General features: G+C 39.3%; 1 protein-coding gene across 2 annotated transcripts in view; it reads left to right on the top strand.

The window, feature by feature from the left end:
* UBR1 (ubiquitin protein ligase E3 component n-recognin 1) overlaps positions 1-18,669 on the top strand; it is a 147,003-nt gene that overhangs the window by 107,874 nt on the left and 20,460 nt on the right. For both annotated transcript variants that reach the window (XM_012442285.3, XM_012442286.3), the window contains exons 38-40: positions 6,122-6,189; positions 7,441-7,591; positions 14,619-14,706. In XM_012442285.3, the coding sequence (XP_012297708.2) occupies positions 6,122-6,189; positions 7,441-7,591; positions 14,619-14,706 (307 nt within the window). The remainder of the gene's footprint in view (positions 1-6,121; positions 6,190-7,440; positions 7,592-14,618; positions 14,707-18,669) is intronic.

The raw sequence follows: 18,669 nt of genomic DNA, 5'->3' as shown, positions 1-18,669 counted from the left end.
TGATTCGCCTGGCTCGGCATCCCAAAGTGCTAGGATTACAGGCGTGAGCCACCATTCCCGGCCTTTGTGATCTTATTTTTAAAATCTGTATTTTCCAAATGTTTTCAAGTTACATTTCTTCTACCTACCTAGGTTATTGAACCAATGTCTACAACCCTGACATCCATGTATCCCCAATCCAGTTAGAAAAGGGAACAATGATGTGAATAGATCATTTTAAAATATGTTTAGTTTTGTGAGTCAAGTTCATATGAAATAATGGAAATGTTACATTCGGTAATCTCACAAGTCAGTTTCATCCCCATTTCTTTGAGAGGCTGGCTATAACAGCTAATCTTCTCAGATTCTAACAAGTTAGAAATTTACTAAGCGCTCATATGGTGGTCTCAATTAGTATAAAAATAAAAAGAAGGATAAGTCATTACACAGCATTAGAATGACTTTGCTTTCCTTTTGGTTATCTGCATTTCCATCTGGGCATTTGAAGTCCACTATAAGCTCTTCTGCACCCAAACAGACGAGCCTTAAAGAGAGTTGTTTGTAAATCTGTTCCTAAGTCCCAAAATGCCATGAGTATGGTAGTTTCAGCTTGCACTTCCAAGATATATTTCTACCAAATAAGAGTTACTCAGATTTTTAAAGCCAGGTTTAATTTTCTTGTAGCTAAACTAGCAGACATTTTTTTTCCCAGCAAAATAGACCTACTTCTTTACCTTGAAAATCTATTGAAGCCAATAGCGTTTTTCTTTGTTAATCCCCGCAGGCTTCTTAGGGAGCTCTTCCTGAGCAGCTTTCTGGTCATCCTGCTGATGTGGAGATGCCACAACTCCACCCAAGGCTGCCACTCGAGTTTCATTAGAACTTCTGCCACGCTTAGCTTTTGTATTTTCAAATTAACTTTGAGGTGTCTCCTGAATTGGGTTCATGCTAATAGAAATCTAATGTTGATGCTGTTCCCCTGGTCACACACTTGAAAGTTTTCCCTTCTTTCACTTACCTTTTTCTCTTGTTGGTCATTTGGAAAGGCCCAGAACCTTCCATATGTCACATGTGTTTGTCTTTGTTTTTAGGACCTCTTTCTGTCGAACAGTTTATCCTATTTGCATATCACTATTTTGTTTTTATTTTTTGGTATCTTTTTCATTTCAGTCATAATTTAGATATTTACTAATTCTTCCAAATAGTTTCACTGCTTTTGTACTTATTACACATTATGGGATTTACAATGTTTAAAACAGCATTTTGCTCAGCATGGTGGCACACACCTATAATCCTATCTACTCAAGAGCCTCAGGGGAGGGGATCCCTTAAGCCCAAGAGTTTGACACCAGTGTAGGCAGTATAGCAAGACCTTGTCTCAAAGAAAACACCAAACAAGGAGACTTAATATCACAGATGGCAGAGACTAAAATGGTGGTGTATAATCTCTAATTAGCAATACTGGAAGAATTTATGTAGTATAGCTTTATACCTATATGTGAAAGCTTTTCATATGAAAATTTATTAGAGGAACGTTTTTATTTGTAAGATGTTAGGGCTATCAGATATGTTCCTTGCCATTTTAATGCTTATAATTGAATTAAAGAAGCAGAACCTCTGTAAAAACAAGCATTATAGTGGTGGAGGTGAGGAAAAAGAAAAAAAAATTATAAAATAGCCAAATGCCAGATATGTGCTTCACATATACACACTTCAAAAATTGAGACAAGGAAGAAATCACTTTGGGGCTCTGCTGTTATCTCCTCTAACAGTGTAGGAATTGAATTGAGCCTTGAAGGGAGTATACATAGTAGATAAATTGAGAGGAACAGAGGCTGCATTCCAAAAGGCACAGGGCACTTTTAAACAAAGATTGAGGAGGTAGGAAAGTGTGTGATGTGTTCAAGAAGACAGGTTTGATGGGAGTAGTGGCATCTATAGATAGAGAAGCATGAGGTTTTTAAAATAAAATTACAGTGTCTTAAATGCTGCAGCATCTCACGCCAGTTAGAACAGCGATCATTAAAAAATCTGGAGACAACAGATGCTGGAGAGGATGTGGAGAAATAGGAACACTTTTACACTGTTGATGGGAGTGTAAATTAGTTCAACCATTGTGGAAGACAGTGTGGCGATTCCTCAAGGATCTAGAAATAGAAATTCCATTTGACCCAGCAATCCCATTACTGGGTATATATCCAAAGGATTATAAATCGTTCTACTATAAGGACACATGCACACGAATGTTCATTGCAGCACAGTTTACAATAGCAAAGACCTGGAACCAACCCAAATGCCCATCGATGATAGACTGAACAGGAAAAATGTGGCACATATACACCATGGAATATTCTGCAGCCATCAAAAACGATGAGTTTGCATCCTTTGTAGGGACATGGATGAACCTGGAAACCATCATTCTCAGCAAACTGACACAAGAACACAAAATCAAACATCGCATGTTCTCACTCATAGACGGGTGTTGAACAATGGGAACATAAGGACACAGGGAGGGGAGCACTATAAACTGGGGTCTGTTGGGGGGGAGTTGGGGGGACAGTGGGGGGTGGGGAGTTGGGGAGAGATAGCATGGGGAGAAATGCCACATATAGATGAAGGGGAGGAAGGCAGCAAATCACACTGCCACGTATGCACCTATGCAACAATCTTGCATGTTTTTCACATGTACCCCAAAACCTAAAATGCAATAAAAAAAAAATGCTGCAGCCATAAGTTTGAACTTTATTCTTTAGGTAATTGGAATTTTTTTTTTGAAAAGTTTTGCACAGTGGTATTCTGAGGTCAGTTTGATATTGAATAGGTTAGATTGAAGGAGGGAAAAATTAGAGGTAATGTATGCATCTGGATATGGTAGGAATTAGGGAAGACATTGGGGGTAGGCTGAGTCAGGGGCAAGATTTTGAACTAAAAAGAATAGTAGAAAATTTGAGAGAAATAAGAAAGTCCAGAATAGGAGCTATTTTCTATGTAAGTGATGAATATTGTTTTAATATGTTGATTTCTGCAGTAGCAGTAGACAGGCTGGGTGTAGTAGCTCACACCTGTAATCCCAGAACTTTAGGAGGCCAAGGTGTGCAGATAATTTGAGCTCAGGAGTTTGAGACCAGCTAAGCAACATAGTGAAACCCCGTCTCTACAAAAAACTTAGCCAAGTGTGTTATTGCATACCTGTAGTCTGGCTACTCAAGAGGCTGAGTCAGGAGTATCACTTGTACCCAGGAAGTTGAGGTTGCAGTAAGCCATGATCATGCTACTGCACTCCAGCCTGGGCAACAGAGAGACTTTGTCTCTAAATAGATGCATGGATGGGTGGGTGGATGGATGGATGGGACAGGACATAAAATCCTCACTGCCATGTGCTATGCATTGTACTAGAATTTTTTAATAAAATCTAATTTCTTCCAGTCACCATCCTTCAAGGAAATTATCATTCTCTCCATTTACAAAGAGAAAACTGAGGCACAGGAAAATTACATGACTTGCCCATGGTAGTAAAACCAATAAGAAGTAGAACTAATTAAACCCTGGTCTGACCATAAAGTCCCTGCTTTTCCCACTATATCATGTAAACTTTGCTGAGGTGTTTAATTGTGCATAAAGTGTTGGTTTAACCCATAAATAAAATGAAAATATGCATGCCAAAATTTACTTTTGATTTCAAAAGAATTTTAAAATAAATATTTTTAGCAACCAGGAAACAAAAATCATTATAAAACTTCCTGTAAGAAAAATTTGATGATACAAAGAGCCTGGCCAATGTGATGAAACCCCATCTCTACTAAAAATACAAAACAAATTAGCTGGGCATGGTGGTGGGTGCCTATAATCCCAGCTACTCGGGAGGCTGAGGCAGGAGGATTGCCTGAACCCAGGAGGCAGAGGTTGCAATGAGCTGAGATCGCACCACTGCACTCCAACCTGGGAGACAGAGGGAGACTCCATCTCAAGATAAATTTAAAAAAATACATAAATAATACATTAATATGATTTTTAAGTTTTTTTTTTTATTGTTTATTATTTTTATTTTTTAGTAGAAACAGGGTTTCACCATATTGGTCAGGCTGGTTTCGAACTCCTGACCTTGTGATCTGCCTGCCTTGGCCTCCCAAAGTTCTTGGATTACAGGTATAAGCCTCAGCGCCCGGCCTAATTTTTGTATTTTTAGTAGAGACTGGGTTTCACCATGTTGGTCAGGCTGGTCTTGAACAGGTGATCCACCCGCCCCAGCTTCCCAAAGTGCTGGAATTACAGGTGTGAGCCACCGTGCCCGGCCAATAATACATTAATATGTTAATGAACCTCGCAGCAGTCTTGTATATACTGCTATAAACTTACAGAAGTTAAGTCACCTGTCACTTGCCTATGACCAATAGTCACAGCCAGTACTGCAATCCCTTTTAGTCTGACTTCAAAGCCCCTGATGTTAACCTTTATGGTTTTTTTTTAGAATCTTGGATTTGAGGTTAAGAAATCGACCTAGTCTCATGGCCAGGCCCGGTGGCTCACACCTGTAATCCCAGCACTTTGGGAGGCCAAGGCAGGTGGATCACCTGAGGTCAGAAGTTCAAGACCAGCCTGGTCAACATTGTGAAACCCTCTCTCTACTAAAAAAAACATATAAAAAGTCAGCTGGGTGTGGTGGCATATGTCTGTAATCCCAGCTTCTAGGAGGCTGAGACATGAGAATCACTTGAACCGGGGAGGTGGAGGTTGCAGTGAGCCGCCATCATGCCACTGCACTCCATACTGGGTGACAGAGTGAGTCTCTGTGTCAAAAAAAAAGAAATTGACCTAGTCTGAAAAGAGTCTTCTCTTCCTCATTTTTAAAAATAACAGCTTTATAAGATGGGCGTGGTGGTTTACACCTGTAATCCCAGCACTTTGGTAGGCTGAGGCGGGCGGATCACGAGGTCAAGAGATCAAGAGTATCCTGGCCAACATGGTGAAACCCCGTCTCTACTAAAAATACAAAAATTAGCTGGGCGTGGTGGTGTGCACCTATAGTCCCAGCTACTCAGGAGGCTGAGGCAGGAGAATCACTTGAACCTAGTAAGCCAAGATCGTGACACTGGGAGAGATCTGGCGACAGAGGGAGACTCCGTCTCACAAATAAATAAATAAAAATAGAAATAACAGCTTTATTTAAATACAGTTCATTCCCTCATTTTTATGTAACAAAACCGTTTCTCTTGACTTGTTAATTTCACTTCTTTGCCACCTTTGCTGTCACTCCTGGAATTACTGTTTTCTTTAGACATGGACCAGATTAGAAAGATGATAGCTTTTGAGCCATCTGCATTTCCTACAGATGATCAATCTACATAAACCATTATCTAATTTTGTTCAAGAGGATCTTCTCCATCCTCATTTCACCTATTCTGCTTTGCATGTTCTTCCCACCCCACAACCCCAATTTTGTTCATATATTATGTATCACAGAACATTTAGAAATGTATAGTCAGAGAAAAGTGATAGAGGGAACATTGTATAAAAGTAAGTCTTCTCATTCATTCAACAAATGTTCCTTTTTCTTTTATTCTTTTTTTTTTTTTGAGATGGAGTCTCTCTCTTTGGCCAGGCTGGAGTACAGTGGCATGATCTCGGCTCACTGCAATCTCCACCTCCTTGGTTCAAGCGATTCTCCTGCCTTAGCATCCTGAGTAGCTGGGACTACAGGCATGAGCCACCATGCCCAGCTAATTTTTGTATTTTTAGTAGAGACGGGGTTTTACCATATTGGCCAGGATGGTCTCGATCTCTTGCCCTTGTGTTCTGCCCGCCTTGGCCTCACAAATCACTGGGATTACAGGCATGAACCACCACGCCTGGCCTCAACAAATGTTTCTTAAACAATCTCTGTATTTCACTTGTCCTAGTTCATGTGCCATTTTCCTCTAAATTTTACCTTTTAACCCTTAAATTGTATCCAGGGCTTTCTAGCAGCCTTTTCTCAGTTCAGTTTGTCTCTCATTATGGTTTCCATATCTCAACGGTGTGATGTATTAGTTTCTGTATTTTGTAATCCTGTTATACGTTTGGTTTAGGTGTTTTTAGCTTGCATTTTATTTAACTACATTGCTCTCTTACTGACTGAATTATATTAACTTTTTGTTTGTTTTAGTTGTTCTTCCTAACCTAAAATCAGAAGATACACCATGCCTTTTATCTATAGATCTGTTTCACGTTTTGGTAAGTGTTCAGTAATTTTGTTTAAATCCCTCATGTTGATAATTTCTTGTGTTTTCCTCATTCATGCCATTTGCTCAAGATTTATTGGTGTTTAACCTATAAAGTTTGATCTCTCCTGTCCATTCTGTTTACCATCAATTTGTAATAGGTCTTGTCCTGGTTGATTACATTAGTGGGTATCTGTACAGGCAAGCCTTTTGTAATTCATATTATGCTTCCCCTTTCGCCTTTTTTTTTTTTTTTTTTGAGACGGAGTTTCGCTCTTGTTACCCAGGCTGGAGTGCAATGGCACGGTCTCGGCTCACCGCAACCTCCGCCTCCTGGATTCAGGCAATTCTCCTGTCTCAGCCTCCTGAGTAGCTGGGATTACAGGCACGCGCCACTATGCCCAGCTAATTTTTTGTATTTTTTTTTAGTAGAGACGGGGTTTCATCATGTTGACCAGGATGGTCTCGATCTCTTGACCTCGTGATCCACCCGCCTCGGCCTCCCAAAGTGCTGGGATTACAGGCGTGAGCCACCGCGCCCGGCCCACCTCTTTCTTAAGTTGTATATATGATATACAGTCAATGACTGTGTGAGCTCTCTTAAAATCATTAATTATTTGGTGATAGCGACCAGACCATGGGTGTATCTAGGCTTCACCAAACACCTGTGGATGGATGGCAACTGCCCTTAGTTTTTTTGCAGAGATTTTTCCATCCCTATGATGATCTCATTCCTTCAAACCAAGTTTTGTAGAGAAAGCAGTATGGGGATTGGGAGCATGGAGTTTTGGATGCAGGGTTAGCCAGCATCCTCATCCCTCATTATCTAGGCCTCTGCCTAGTGGTTGTCAACCCTGACTGTCTTTTGGAATCTCCTGGGGAACTTTGAAAAGAATGCGGTTAACTAGGCGCTACCCCAAGAGATTCTCATTTGGTTGGACTAGGGTAGGTCCTGTGTATCAGTATTGTTTTAAGAACTCCTGTAATGTTGAATATGGTGAGCCAGAGTTCAGAACTGCTACTTAGAACTACGATAAATAGAGACAGCAAATGAATAACCTGTTTGCTGATGACCATCATCCTCCATTTATGGTACATTATATTCTAATATATTCTATTGAATAAGTAAGAAAAATATGGCATTTGTTAAAAGACACACACACAAACACACTGTAGCATGTCGTGCCCTTCACATTTAGTTATGACATTAATTTGTGTTAGTCTTTTATCATTACCTATGTTAATATTCATTTTTCTCTCACAGGTGGGTGCTGTGTTAGCATTCCCATCCTTGTATTGGGATGACACTGTTGATCTGCAGCCTTCTTCAGTTAGTTCTTCCTATAACCACCTTTATCTCTTCCATTTGATCACCATGGCACACATGCTTCAGATACTACTTACAATAGACACAGGTAAAGTTTTCATGGGGATGTTGACTGTGAATAACATTTTGCCATACTTTACTGGCAGAATTAATTATGCTTGTGATTATATTATGTATTTCTAGGTTCCATGTTGTATTTTTTATTGAATGATTATTCATCTGTTTTTTGTTTATAAGTAGTATTTAAGCAAGGAAAGGTAGAATAAGCTGTGAAAAAGATAATTAGCTGAAACTACCTGATTCTTTGATTAGCAGCTACTCTTCAGATATGCAGGGAGATCACTTGGACCTGCTTTTCCCTCTTTTTCAAATTCCCTATCCTGAAAGTCTGTCCCTACGTGAGTTTTTTCAGCCTTTTGATAAGGAGGTCCCTGAAACCATTCCTAATTCCTTCAGCTAGAATAGTACTTTGTTCCCCTTGCAACATTTGTCATTAGTATCTTGTTTTGTAGTTATTTGTGGTTATATTTTACTGTTGTCCTCCTCCTTTCCCTGTTTCTTCTCTCCCTCTGCTCCTTTGTCCTCAGTGTAAGTTTCTTGATCATAGGAAACAATGAAATTTCAGCATCTTCCCTCTAAAGCTGCAAGTATCTAGTAACCTTTGTTAAACCCAGTAAGTACTCATGAAATGTCTTTTGAATCAGTTGAAGATAGAGAGTAATACAACATTATGGAATGATGATGACAGTTGTTCTTTTAGAGTCTGGTTTTTATTAGGAAGCAAAGTCTGGGGTCTGAATGCAGTGGTTCATGTCTGTAATCCCAGTACTTTGGGAGGCCAAGGCAGGAAGATCACTTAAGCTCAGGAGTTCGAGACCAGCCTGTGCAAAATGGCGAGACCCCCCATCTCTACATTTTTTTTTTTAATTAGCTGAGCATGCTAGTGTGCGCCTGTAGTCCCAGCTACTTGAGAGGCTGAGGTGGGAGAATTACTTGAGCCCAGAAGCTTGAGGCTGCAGAGAGCTGTGATTGCACCACTGCACTCCAACCTGGGCAACAGAGCAAGACGTCATCTCTTAAAAATAGAAGGGAAAAAAAAAAAAAAAAAAGCAAAATCTGGTTGTGGGTTTTAATGACTGATAAGGGCTACTGAAGATTCATATAATTTAGAGGACAAACATAATTAAAGTGATGTCAGAATAAAATACGGCAAAATTACATGTATGTTTAACCTGTGGCACACCAACTCCATTTCTAGGAATCTATCCCAAAGCTTTACTGGCAAAGATATGAAATGATACAAGCATGACATCATTTATTGTGATATTATTTGGCATATCAAAAAAAAACAGAAACAATTTAGCTGTCCATCAGTGAGGATTCATTGAATAACCTATGATGTACCATATAATGGAATGCTATGCAGTTTTAAAAAGGAATGAACAAGATCTGATATGAATTGATCTCCATGATACAATAAGTTAAAAAAGCAAGGTACAGAATAATGGTTATCATATACCATTTTTGTGTAAGGTATCTTATGTATATATATATATTTATATACATATTTGCTTATGTGATTTATAAAAGAGACAGTAGAGGCCAGGCATGGTGGCTCGTGCCTGTAATCCCAGTACTTTTGGTGGCCAAGGTGGGGGTGAATCACCTGAGGTCAGGAGACCAGCCTGACTAACATGGTGAAGCCCTGTCTCTACTAAAAATACAAAAATGAGCCGGTCATGGTAGTGGGTGTCTGTAATCACAGCTACTTGGGAGGAGTCTGAGGCAGGAGAATCGCTTGAACCTGGGAGGCGGAGATTGCAGTGAGCCATGATTGCACCATTGTACTCCAACCTGGGTGACAGACCGAGGCTCCATCTCAAAAAAAAAAAAAAAAAAAAGAGACAATAGAATTAAAAACCAAAAACTAAAAATAGTTGCCTCTAGGGTAAAGTAAAGACATAGGGATTTGAGCAAAGATTCCAATGAATGTCTTTCTTTTTTTTGTTTGTTTTGAGACAGAGTCTCACTCTGTCACCCAGGCTGGAGTGCAGTGGCGCAATCCCGGCTTACTGCAGCCTCCGCCTCCGCCTCCTGGGTACAAACAATTCTGCCTCAGCCTCCCAAGTAGCTGGGACTACAAGCAAGTGCCACCACGCCTGGCTAATTTATTTTTATTTTTTTAGTATAGACAGGGTTTCACCATGCTGGCCAGGCTGGTCACGAAGTCCTGACCTTGTGATCTGCCCACCTCTGCCTTCCAAAGTTCTGGGATTACAGGCATGAGCCACCATGCCTGGCCTTTTTTTTTGGTGGGGGGACAGAATCTCTCTCTGTTGCCCAGGCTGGAGAACAGTGGCACGATCTTGGCTAACCACAACCTCTGCATCCTGGGTTCAAGTGATTCTCCTGCCTCAGCCTCTCTAACACTTGGGACGACAGGGACATACCACCACACCCAGCTAATTTTTGTATTTTTAATAGAGATGCGTTTTCACTGTGCTGACTGGGCTGGTCTCAAATGCCTGATGTCAGGTGATCCGCCTGTCTCAGCCTCTCAAGTGCTAGTATTACAGGCGTGAGCCAAGGTGCCCAGCCTTCAGTTAATGTCCTTTTTAAATACTCTTTTGAGTTTAAAACTCTATAAATCTTTCTATTTTTTTTAGACGGAGTCTTGCTCTGTTGCTCAGGCTGGAGTGCAGTGGCACAATCTCGGCTCCCTGCAACTTCCGCCTCCCAGGTTCAAGCAATTCTCTGCCTCAGCCTCCTGAATAGCTGGGATTACAGGCACCCACCACCACATCTGGCTAATTTTTTGGTGTTTTTTTTTTTTTTGAGATGGAGTCTTGCTCTATTGCAATTTTTTGTATTTTTAGTAGAGACAGAGTTTCACCACATTGACCAGGCTGGTCTTGAACTCCTGATGTCGTGATTCACCCACCTTGGCCTCCCAAAGGGCTGGGATAACAGGCATGAGTCACCTGGCCTGGTTATAAATCTTTTACTTAGTTAAAAAATAAAATGGGAGAAGATAATTTTTTAAAATTGAAAACAACAAATGAAACTAACTGTATAAAACATATCAAGAAACTGGTTACTTCAGGTGAGTTTAAAACATAGTATTTCATTCAACTGTACTTCCCTAGTGGGTTATGTTCTGACAACAAAAGAACTACCTCCCCCCAAAAAATCTTAAATTGAACTTATATAAGTGATAACAGTGGTAACTAGTATTGCTGTTTTGAAATTATTTTGGGTAATTATTTTGGGTAATACTGTAATTAATTAGGTTAAGTGAATAAGTTTTTAATTTTATTATAATGAAGCCTAGCTTATCAATTATTTATCTCACAGATTATACCTTTGGTTTTATATCTAAAAAGTCATCTCACTTAAAGACGTCATGAGAATGAGAGACAGGCCACATAGCCTGGGAGAAAGTATTGCAACAAACACTTCTGATAAAGAACTGTTATCCAAAGTATGCAAAGAACTCTTAACAATCAACAATAAGAAAACAACCCAATTTTAAAATGGGCAGTGGGGCTGGGTGCCGTGGTTCAGACCTGTAATCCCAGCCCTTTGGGAGGCCGAGATGGGCAGATCATTTCAGCCAAGAGTTTGAGACCAGCCTGGCCAACATGATGAAAACCTGTCTGTACTAAAAATTCAAAAATTAACTTGGTGTGGTGGTACACATCTCTAGTCCCAGCTACTTGAGAAGCTGAGAGATAAGAATCACTTGAACCCAGGAGGCATAGGTTGTAGTGAGCTGATATCATGCCACTGCATTCCAGCCTGGCAACAGAGCGAGACTCAGGTGTGATAGCTCATGCCTATAATCTCAGCATTTTGGGAGGCCAAGGCAGGAAGATTGTTTGAGCCCAGGAGTTTGAGATTTGCAACATAGCAAGATCCCGTCTCTAAAAAATAAAAATGGGCAAAACACTTGAAAAGACACCTCACCACAGAAGATATACAGATGATAACTTATCATATGGAAAGATGTTCAGCATCTATATGCCATTAGGGAATTGCAAATTAAAACAATGAGATACCACTGTACACCTATTAGAATTGCCAAAATATAAAACACTGACAAAACCAAATGCTAGCACGTATGTGGAGCAACAGTTGTTGATGGGGATGCATAATGGTACCATCACTTTGGAAGACAGTTTGACAGTTTCTCACAAAACTAAATATACTCTTACCATATGATCCATCAGTCATACTTCTTTTATTTACCCAAATGAATTGAAAACTTTTATTTACCAAAATGAATTGAAAGTTTCACACAAAACTGTGCACAAGGATGTTTATAGCAGCTTTATTCATAATTACAAAAACTTGGAAGCAACCAAGGTATCCTTCAATAGGTGAATAGATAAATAAATTATGATTTATCCAGACAGTGGAAACATTATTCAGTGCTAAAAAGAAATGAGTTGTCGGCTGGCCATGGTGGCTCACGCCTGTAATCTTATCACTTTGGGAGGCCAAGACAGGAGGATTACCTGAGGTCAGGAGTTTGAGACTAGCCTGGCCAACATAGTGAAATCCTGTCTCCACTAAATAAATACAAAAATTAGCCAGTCATGGTGGCACACATCTGTAATTCTAGCTACTCAGGAGGCTGAGGCAGGAGAATTGCTGTAACCTAGGAAGCAGAGGTTGCAGTGAGCCAAGACCGCACCACTACACTCCAGCCTGGGTGACAGAGCAAGACTCCATCTCAAAAAATAAAAAAAAGTGGCCAGGCGTGGTGGTTCACGCCTGTAATCCTAGCACTTTGAGGGCCCAAGGCAGGTGGATCACGAGGTCAGGAGTTCAAGACCAGTCTGGCCAAGATGGTGAAACCCTGTCTCTACTAAAAATGCCAAAAAAAAATTAGTGGGGCATGGTGGCGGGTGCCTGTAATCCCATCTACTCAGGAGGCTGAGGCAGAGGATTGCTTGAACCCAGGAGGTGGTGGTTGCAGTGAGCCAAGATGGCACCACTGCACTCCAGCCTGGGCAACAGAGTGAGACTCCATCTTAAAAAAAAAAAATAAATGAATAAATGAGTTATCAAGTGATGAAAAGATAGACAAATAAATAAATGAGTTACCAAGTGATGAAAAGATAGACTTCTACTAGCTACAAGAAGTCAGTTTGAAAAGGTTATGTACTATATGATTCCAACTATATGACACTCTAGAGAAGGAGTCAGTAAAAAGATTATTGATTGCCAGGAGTAAGGGCATTGGGAGAGGGCTGAATAGTCACAGCATAGAGGATTTTTTTTTTTTTTGAGACGGAGTCTCGCTGTGTCACGAGGCGCCAGTCTGGAGTGCAGTGGCACGATCTCAGCTCACTGCAACCTCCGCCTCCCCAGTTCAAGCAATTCTCCTGCCTCAGCCTCCCGAGTAGCTGGGACTACAGGCACACGCCACCACACCCAGCTAATTTTGGTATTTTTTACAAGAGACGGGTTTCACCATGTTGGCCAGGATGGTCTCGATCTCTTGACCTCATGATCTGCCTACCTCGGCCTCCTAAAGCCCAGCCAGCATAGAGGATTTTTAAGGCAGTGAAACTGTTCTGAAAAATACTATAATGGTGCATACATGTCATTATTACACATTTGTCCAAACTCATAGAATGTAAACACCAAGAACGAACCCTAATGTAAACTGTGGACTTTGAGTGATAATGATGTGGCAATGTAGGTTCATTGATAATAACAAGTGTACTACACTGGGCTGAATGTTGATAGGTGGGGGATGTTGTGTGTGCATAGAGACAGAGGGAATCCTTTGTACTTTCTGCTCAATTTTGCTGTGAATCTAAAACTTCTATCTAAAAAAAAAGTGTCTTAATTAAAAAATAAAAATCTTGTTTTATGGGTGTGTGCATTTGTTAAACTCATCATCAAATAGAGCCCTTAATATTTGTGCATTTTATTGCGGGTACAATTTACCTCAAATTTGTAAAGAATGTGTTAAAATTATGCAGCTCTCTTACATTTGAATTGAGAAAATCAGTATGATTTTTTGAATCATATGATTCATGATATGTTTTTTTAAAGCATAGCAATAAAGAGATGTTATTTGGAAAATGAAAAGGACTAGGAGTAATCATTCAAGATTTGATAAAATTACTGAGGACAACTTGAATCATGACCTTCCAGATGAATTAATACATAAACAAAAGCATCTTTAAAACAACAGAGCACTACTCAAATGTGCTATAACCATCCCTCAGAGCAAACTGCAAGGTAGACATTTCTATATCAGTTTTAATACAATAATTCTGAAATTCAGAGTGGCTTATCCAGAGCTTTAATGTAAGTATGAGCATAACTGGCAGTTGCCAGAATGGTTTAGGATGGTCCACCTTAAGGATAGGTTGATGGAGGAAAATAACCTCAACAAGTTCTTTTTATGAGACTCTTTGCTTGAGCATGAAGGCAGGACAGACACCTACTTCCTTTTCTAAAGTTTTAATTTCTGCCTACTGGCTAAGATTCCTAGGAACCCAAAGCAGGTTGATAACTATTAATTTATTTCCATGGTCATATTATGATGAAATATTCACGTTTAGCAAGTAAATATTAAACATCCATGTTTAGTGATTCTGCCCTATTTGTTTCTCCAGCTAATATATAAAGTTTACCTAACAACTTTTAATATTCAGCATCAACTACTTAGATTAAAAACAGGTGGAGCCCTGGGCATGGTGGCTCATGCCTTGTAATCCCAGCACTTTGGAAGGCCAAGGCGGGTGGGTCACTTGAGATCAGAAGTTCGAGACCAGCCTGACAAACATGATGAAACTCTGTCTCTACTAAAAATAAAGAATTAGCTCGGCTGGTGGCACATGACTGTAATCCCAGCTAGTTGGGAGGCTGAGGCAGGAGAGTCGCTTGAATCCAGGAGGCGGAAACTGCGGTGAACCAAGATCATGCCATTACATTCCAGCTTGGGCAAAAAGAGTGAAATTCTGTCTCAAGAAAAAGGAAACAACCTGAGTTGAATGAATCTATTGTTCATTATCTTGGAACCATGAAATTGAAGTATAATTTATAAACTGAATAGCCAATATATAATTCATCTCGCAGAATTTCTTTTTCAGGCCTACCCCTTGCTCAGGTTCAAGAAGACAGTGAAGAGGCTCGTTCTGCATCTTCTTTCTTTGCAGAAATTTCTCAATATACTAGTGGGTGAGTAATAATCTATTAGTTCATTCTTTTAATAATTCCATTTCTTGTTCGGTTGTTGGGCAGTGTAACATTTGAATCATTTAAATTCCAGTTCAAAATAATCAGTTACTGCCTAGGTTTTTTCTTCGAGGGTTTTTGTGGTTTAAATCTTTAATTTATCTCGAGTTAATTTTTGTATCAGGTGTAAGGAAACAGTCCAGTTCCAGTTTTCTGCATATGGCTAGCCATTTTTCCCAACACCATTTATTAAATAGGGAATCCTTTCCCCATTGCTTGTCTTTGTCAGGTTTGTCAAAGATCAGATGGTTGTAGATGTGTGGTGTTATTTGTGAGGCCTCTGTTCTGTTCCCTTGGTCTACATATCTTTTTTGGCACCAGTACCATGCTGTTTTGGTTACTCTGGCCTTGTAGTATTGTTTGAAGTCAGGTAGCATGATGCCTCCAGCTTTGTTCTGTCTTTGCTTAGCATTGTCTTGGCTATACGGGCTCTTTTTTGGTACCATATGAACTTTAAAGTAGTTTTTTGTAATTCTGTGAAGAAAGTCAATGGTGGCTTGATAGGTATAGCATTGAATCTATAAATTACTTTGGGCAGTATGGCCATTTTCATGGTATTGATTATTCCTGTCCTTGAGCATGGAATGTTTTTCCATTTGTCTGTGTCCTCTCTTATTTCCTTGAGCAGTGCTTTGTAGTTCTCCTTGAAGAGATCCTTCACATCCCTTGTAAGTTGTATTCCTAGGTATTTTATTCTCTTTGTAGCAATCGTGAATGGGAATTTTCTCATGATTTGCTGCTCCGTTTATCTATTATTGATGTATAGAAATGCTTGTGATTTTTGCACATTGGTTGTATCCTGAGACTTTGCTGAAGCTGCTTATCAGCTTAAGGAGTTTTGAGGACATTCAGGACATAGGCATGGGCAAAGACCTCATGACTAAAACACCAAAAGCAATTGCAACAAAAGCCAGAATTGATAAATGGGATCTAATTAAAGAGCTTCTGCACAGTAAAAGAAACTATCATCAGATTGAAATGCAACTTACAGAATGGGAGAAAACTTTTGCAATCTATCTATCTGACAAAGAGCTAATATCCAGAACCTACAAGTAACTTAAACAAATTTACAAGAAAAGAAAAAACAACCCCATCAAAAAGTGGGCGAAGGATATAAACAGACGCTTTTCAAAAGAAGAAATTTATGTGGCCAACAAACATATGGAAAAAAGCTCATCATCACTAGTCATTATAGAAATGCAAATCAAAACCCCAATGAAATACCATCTCTCACCAGTTAGAAAGGCGGTCATTCAAAAATCAGGAAACAACAGATACTGGAGAGGATGTGGAGAAATAGGAATGCTTTTACACTGTTGGTGGAAGTATAAATTACTTCAACCATTGTGGAAGACAGTACGGCGATTCTGCAACTATCTAGAAATAGAAATTCCATTTGACCCAGCCATCCCATTACTGGGTATATACCCAAAGGATTATAAATCATTCTGCTATAAAGATACATGCACATGTATGTTTATTGCAGCACCATTCACAATAGCAAAGACTTGTAACCAATCCAAATGCCCATTAATGTAAGACTGGATAAAGAAAATGTAGCAGATACACACCATGGAATACTATGCAGCCATAAAAAAGGATGAGTTCATGTCCTTTGCAGTGACATGGATGAAGCTAGAAACTATCATTCTCAGCACACTAACACAGGAACAGAAAACCAAACACCGCATGTTCTCAATCATAAGTTGGAGTTGAAAAATGAGAACATGGAGCACAGGGAGGGGAGCATCACACACCAGGGCCTGTTGGGTGTGTGATCCCAGAACTTAAAGTATAATAAAAATAATAATCAGTTATGAAGCTAGGTGCAGTGGTTCATGCCTGTAATCCCAGCACTTTGAGAGACCAAGGCAGGAGGATCACTTGAACCCAGGAGTTTGAGACCAGCCTGGGATACATAACAAGACCCTGTGTATTTAAAAAAAAAAAAAAAGAAAAATCAGTTACGGGCTTTTAGCATGACTTTGTTTGCTACAAGATAGGCTTACAGTGAAGAAAACGTATTTTGATTATTTTACTTTGAAGTAAAAGGTAGTAGGTTAGAATAACAGCTACCCACTTGCTTCTTTCTGAGATTGAAACAAGTTTGACACATCTTTACTTTTGTAAACTGTTCTGGAGTCATAGATAAAAGATTGGATTTTAACAAATGGAGTATTTAGGATTAAAATAAATGTAGAAAATGGAAAATAGGTTGTCCTTCTACAGTGATCCATACAATTGATGCACTCAGTGCATGCATGTGCATGCACTGCATGCATATGCACAGGTTAAGGCTCTTATGAGTAATATGGAAAATACATTGGCATTCATATTTTAATATGCATATAATATATACATAATATGTACATATACTGTATAACAGTTATGTAATATGTATATAATTTATACATATATGCATAATAAATTTTAAATTTTGTATATATTTAACCTTTGTGTAGAGGTTATATTACGAGTACAATAGGAGTGCTCTGCTGAACTTTCTCTGCTGCCAAGTTCCCCTCACCAGTCTCTTTACCAGTCTTTTTTTTTTTTAATAGATTTTATTTTTTAGAGGCATTTTAGGTTTACAGAAATATTGAGCAGAAAGTATAGTCTTCATTTGCTCCCTCCCCCTAACCATTCCCCAATTATTAATACCTTGCTTTAGAGAGGTACCATTTGTTACAATTGATTAACCAATATTAATACATTATTGTTAACTCAAGTTCATAGTTTACATAAGATTCACTTTACAGTATCATACAGAATAGTTTAACTGCCATACAGATCATTAGTCAATCCTAATATAGAAACCAGGAAATTATTAATTTTTTTTTAGCTAGTAAGTTGCTTTGGTTAGTTATTGGTAAATTTTTTTCTCCCTATGTTTATTTACAAGATTTTAATCTAAGCAACAAAAAAAATGAAAGCTTTAGTAACCTTTAAGTTTTATGTTGAAGGGTATACTTTATTTTAGGTTAGTCATAGTGGCTCACACCTGTAATCCCATCACTTTGGGAGACTGAGGTAAGCAGATTGCTTGAGTCCAGGAGTTCAAGATTAGCCTGAGCAAGATAGTGAGACCTTTTCTCAACTTAAAAAAGAAAAGAAAAGAAAAGAAAAAAACTAGCTGAGAATGGTAGTACACTCTTGTAATTCCAGCTACTTGGGAGGCTGAGGCAGGAGGACTATTTGAGCTCTGGAGGTCAAGGCTACAGTGAGCCATAATTGCAACACTGCACTCCAGCCTGGGCAAGAGAGCAAGACCCTGTCTTAAAAATAAAGAGTAGCCTGGCGCAGTGGCTCACACCTGCAATCCCAACACTTTGAGAGGCTGAGGTGGGCGGATCACCTAAGGTCAGGAGTTTGAGACCATCCTGGCCAACATAGTGAGACCTGTCTCCACTAAAAATACGACAATTAATCAGGCGTGGTGGTGTGTGCCTGTAGTCCCAGATACTCAGGAGGCTGAAGCAGGAGAATCACTTGAACCTGGGAGGCAGAGGTTGTAGTGAGCCAAGATCCTGCCACTGCACTCCAACCTGGGTGACAGAGCAAGACTCCATCTTAAAAAAATAATAATAAAAATTTTAAGATAAAGAGTATACTTTATTTAAGAGTCAAGTTTCTTTAAAGTAGATTTTTTGGTTGCCTCTTTGTTTTTGTTTTTTGTCTTCACCTAGGAAAAAGAAGAGTAATTTCTTGCCTTAAAAATCTACATGGTAAAAGATGTAAGATTTGTGACTTTTCTTTAGGAAATTATCAGGAGATTTAAGCACTGAAACTGTTAGCTACTCAAATATTTTGGGTTTTTTTGTTGTTGTTGTTGTGTTTCTTTTTAAGACAGAGTCTTGCTCTGTTGCCCAGGCTGGAGTGCAGTGGCGTGATTACTACTCACTGCAG

The sequence above is a fragment of the Aotus nancymaae genome, unplaced genomic scaffold, assembly GCF_030222135.1.
Source record: "Aotus nancymaae isolate 86718 unplaced genomic scaffold, 86718_ANA_hifiasm-v0.15.2.pri h1tg000062l, whole genome shotgun sequence".
In the NCBI taxonomy this organism is placed as follows: domain Eukaryota; kingdom Metazoa; phylum Chordata; class Mammalia; order Primates; family Aotidae; genus Aotus; species Aotus nancymaae.
This window is presented reverse-complemented; position numbering and strand designations above follow the sequence as displayed.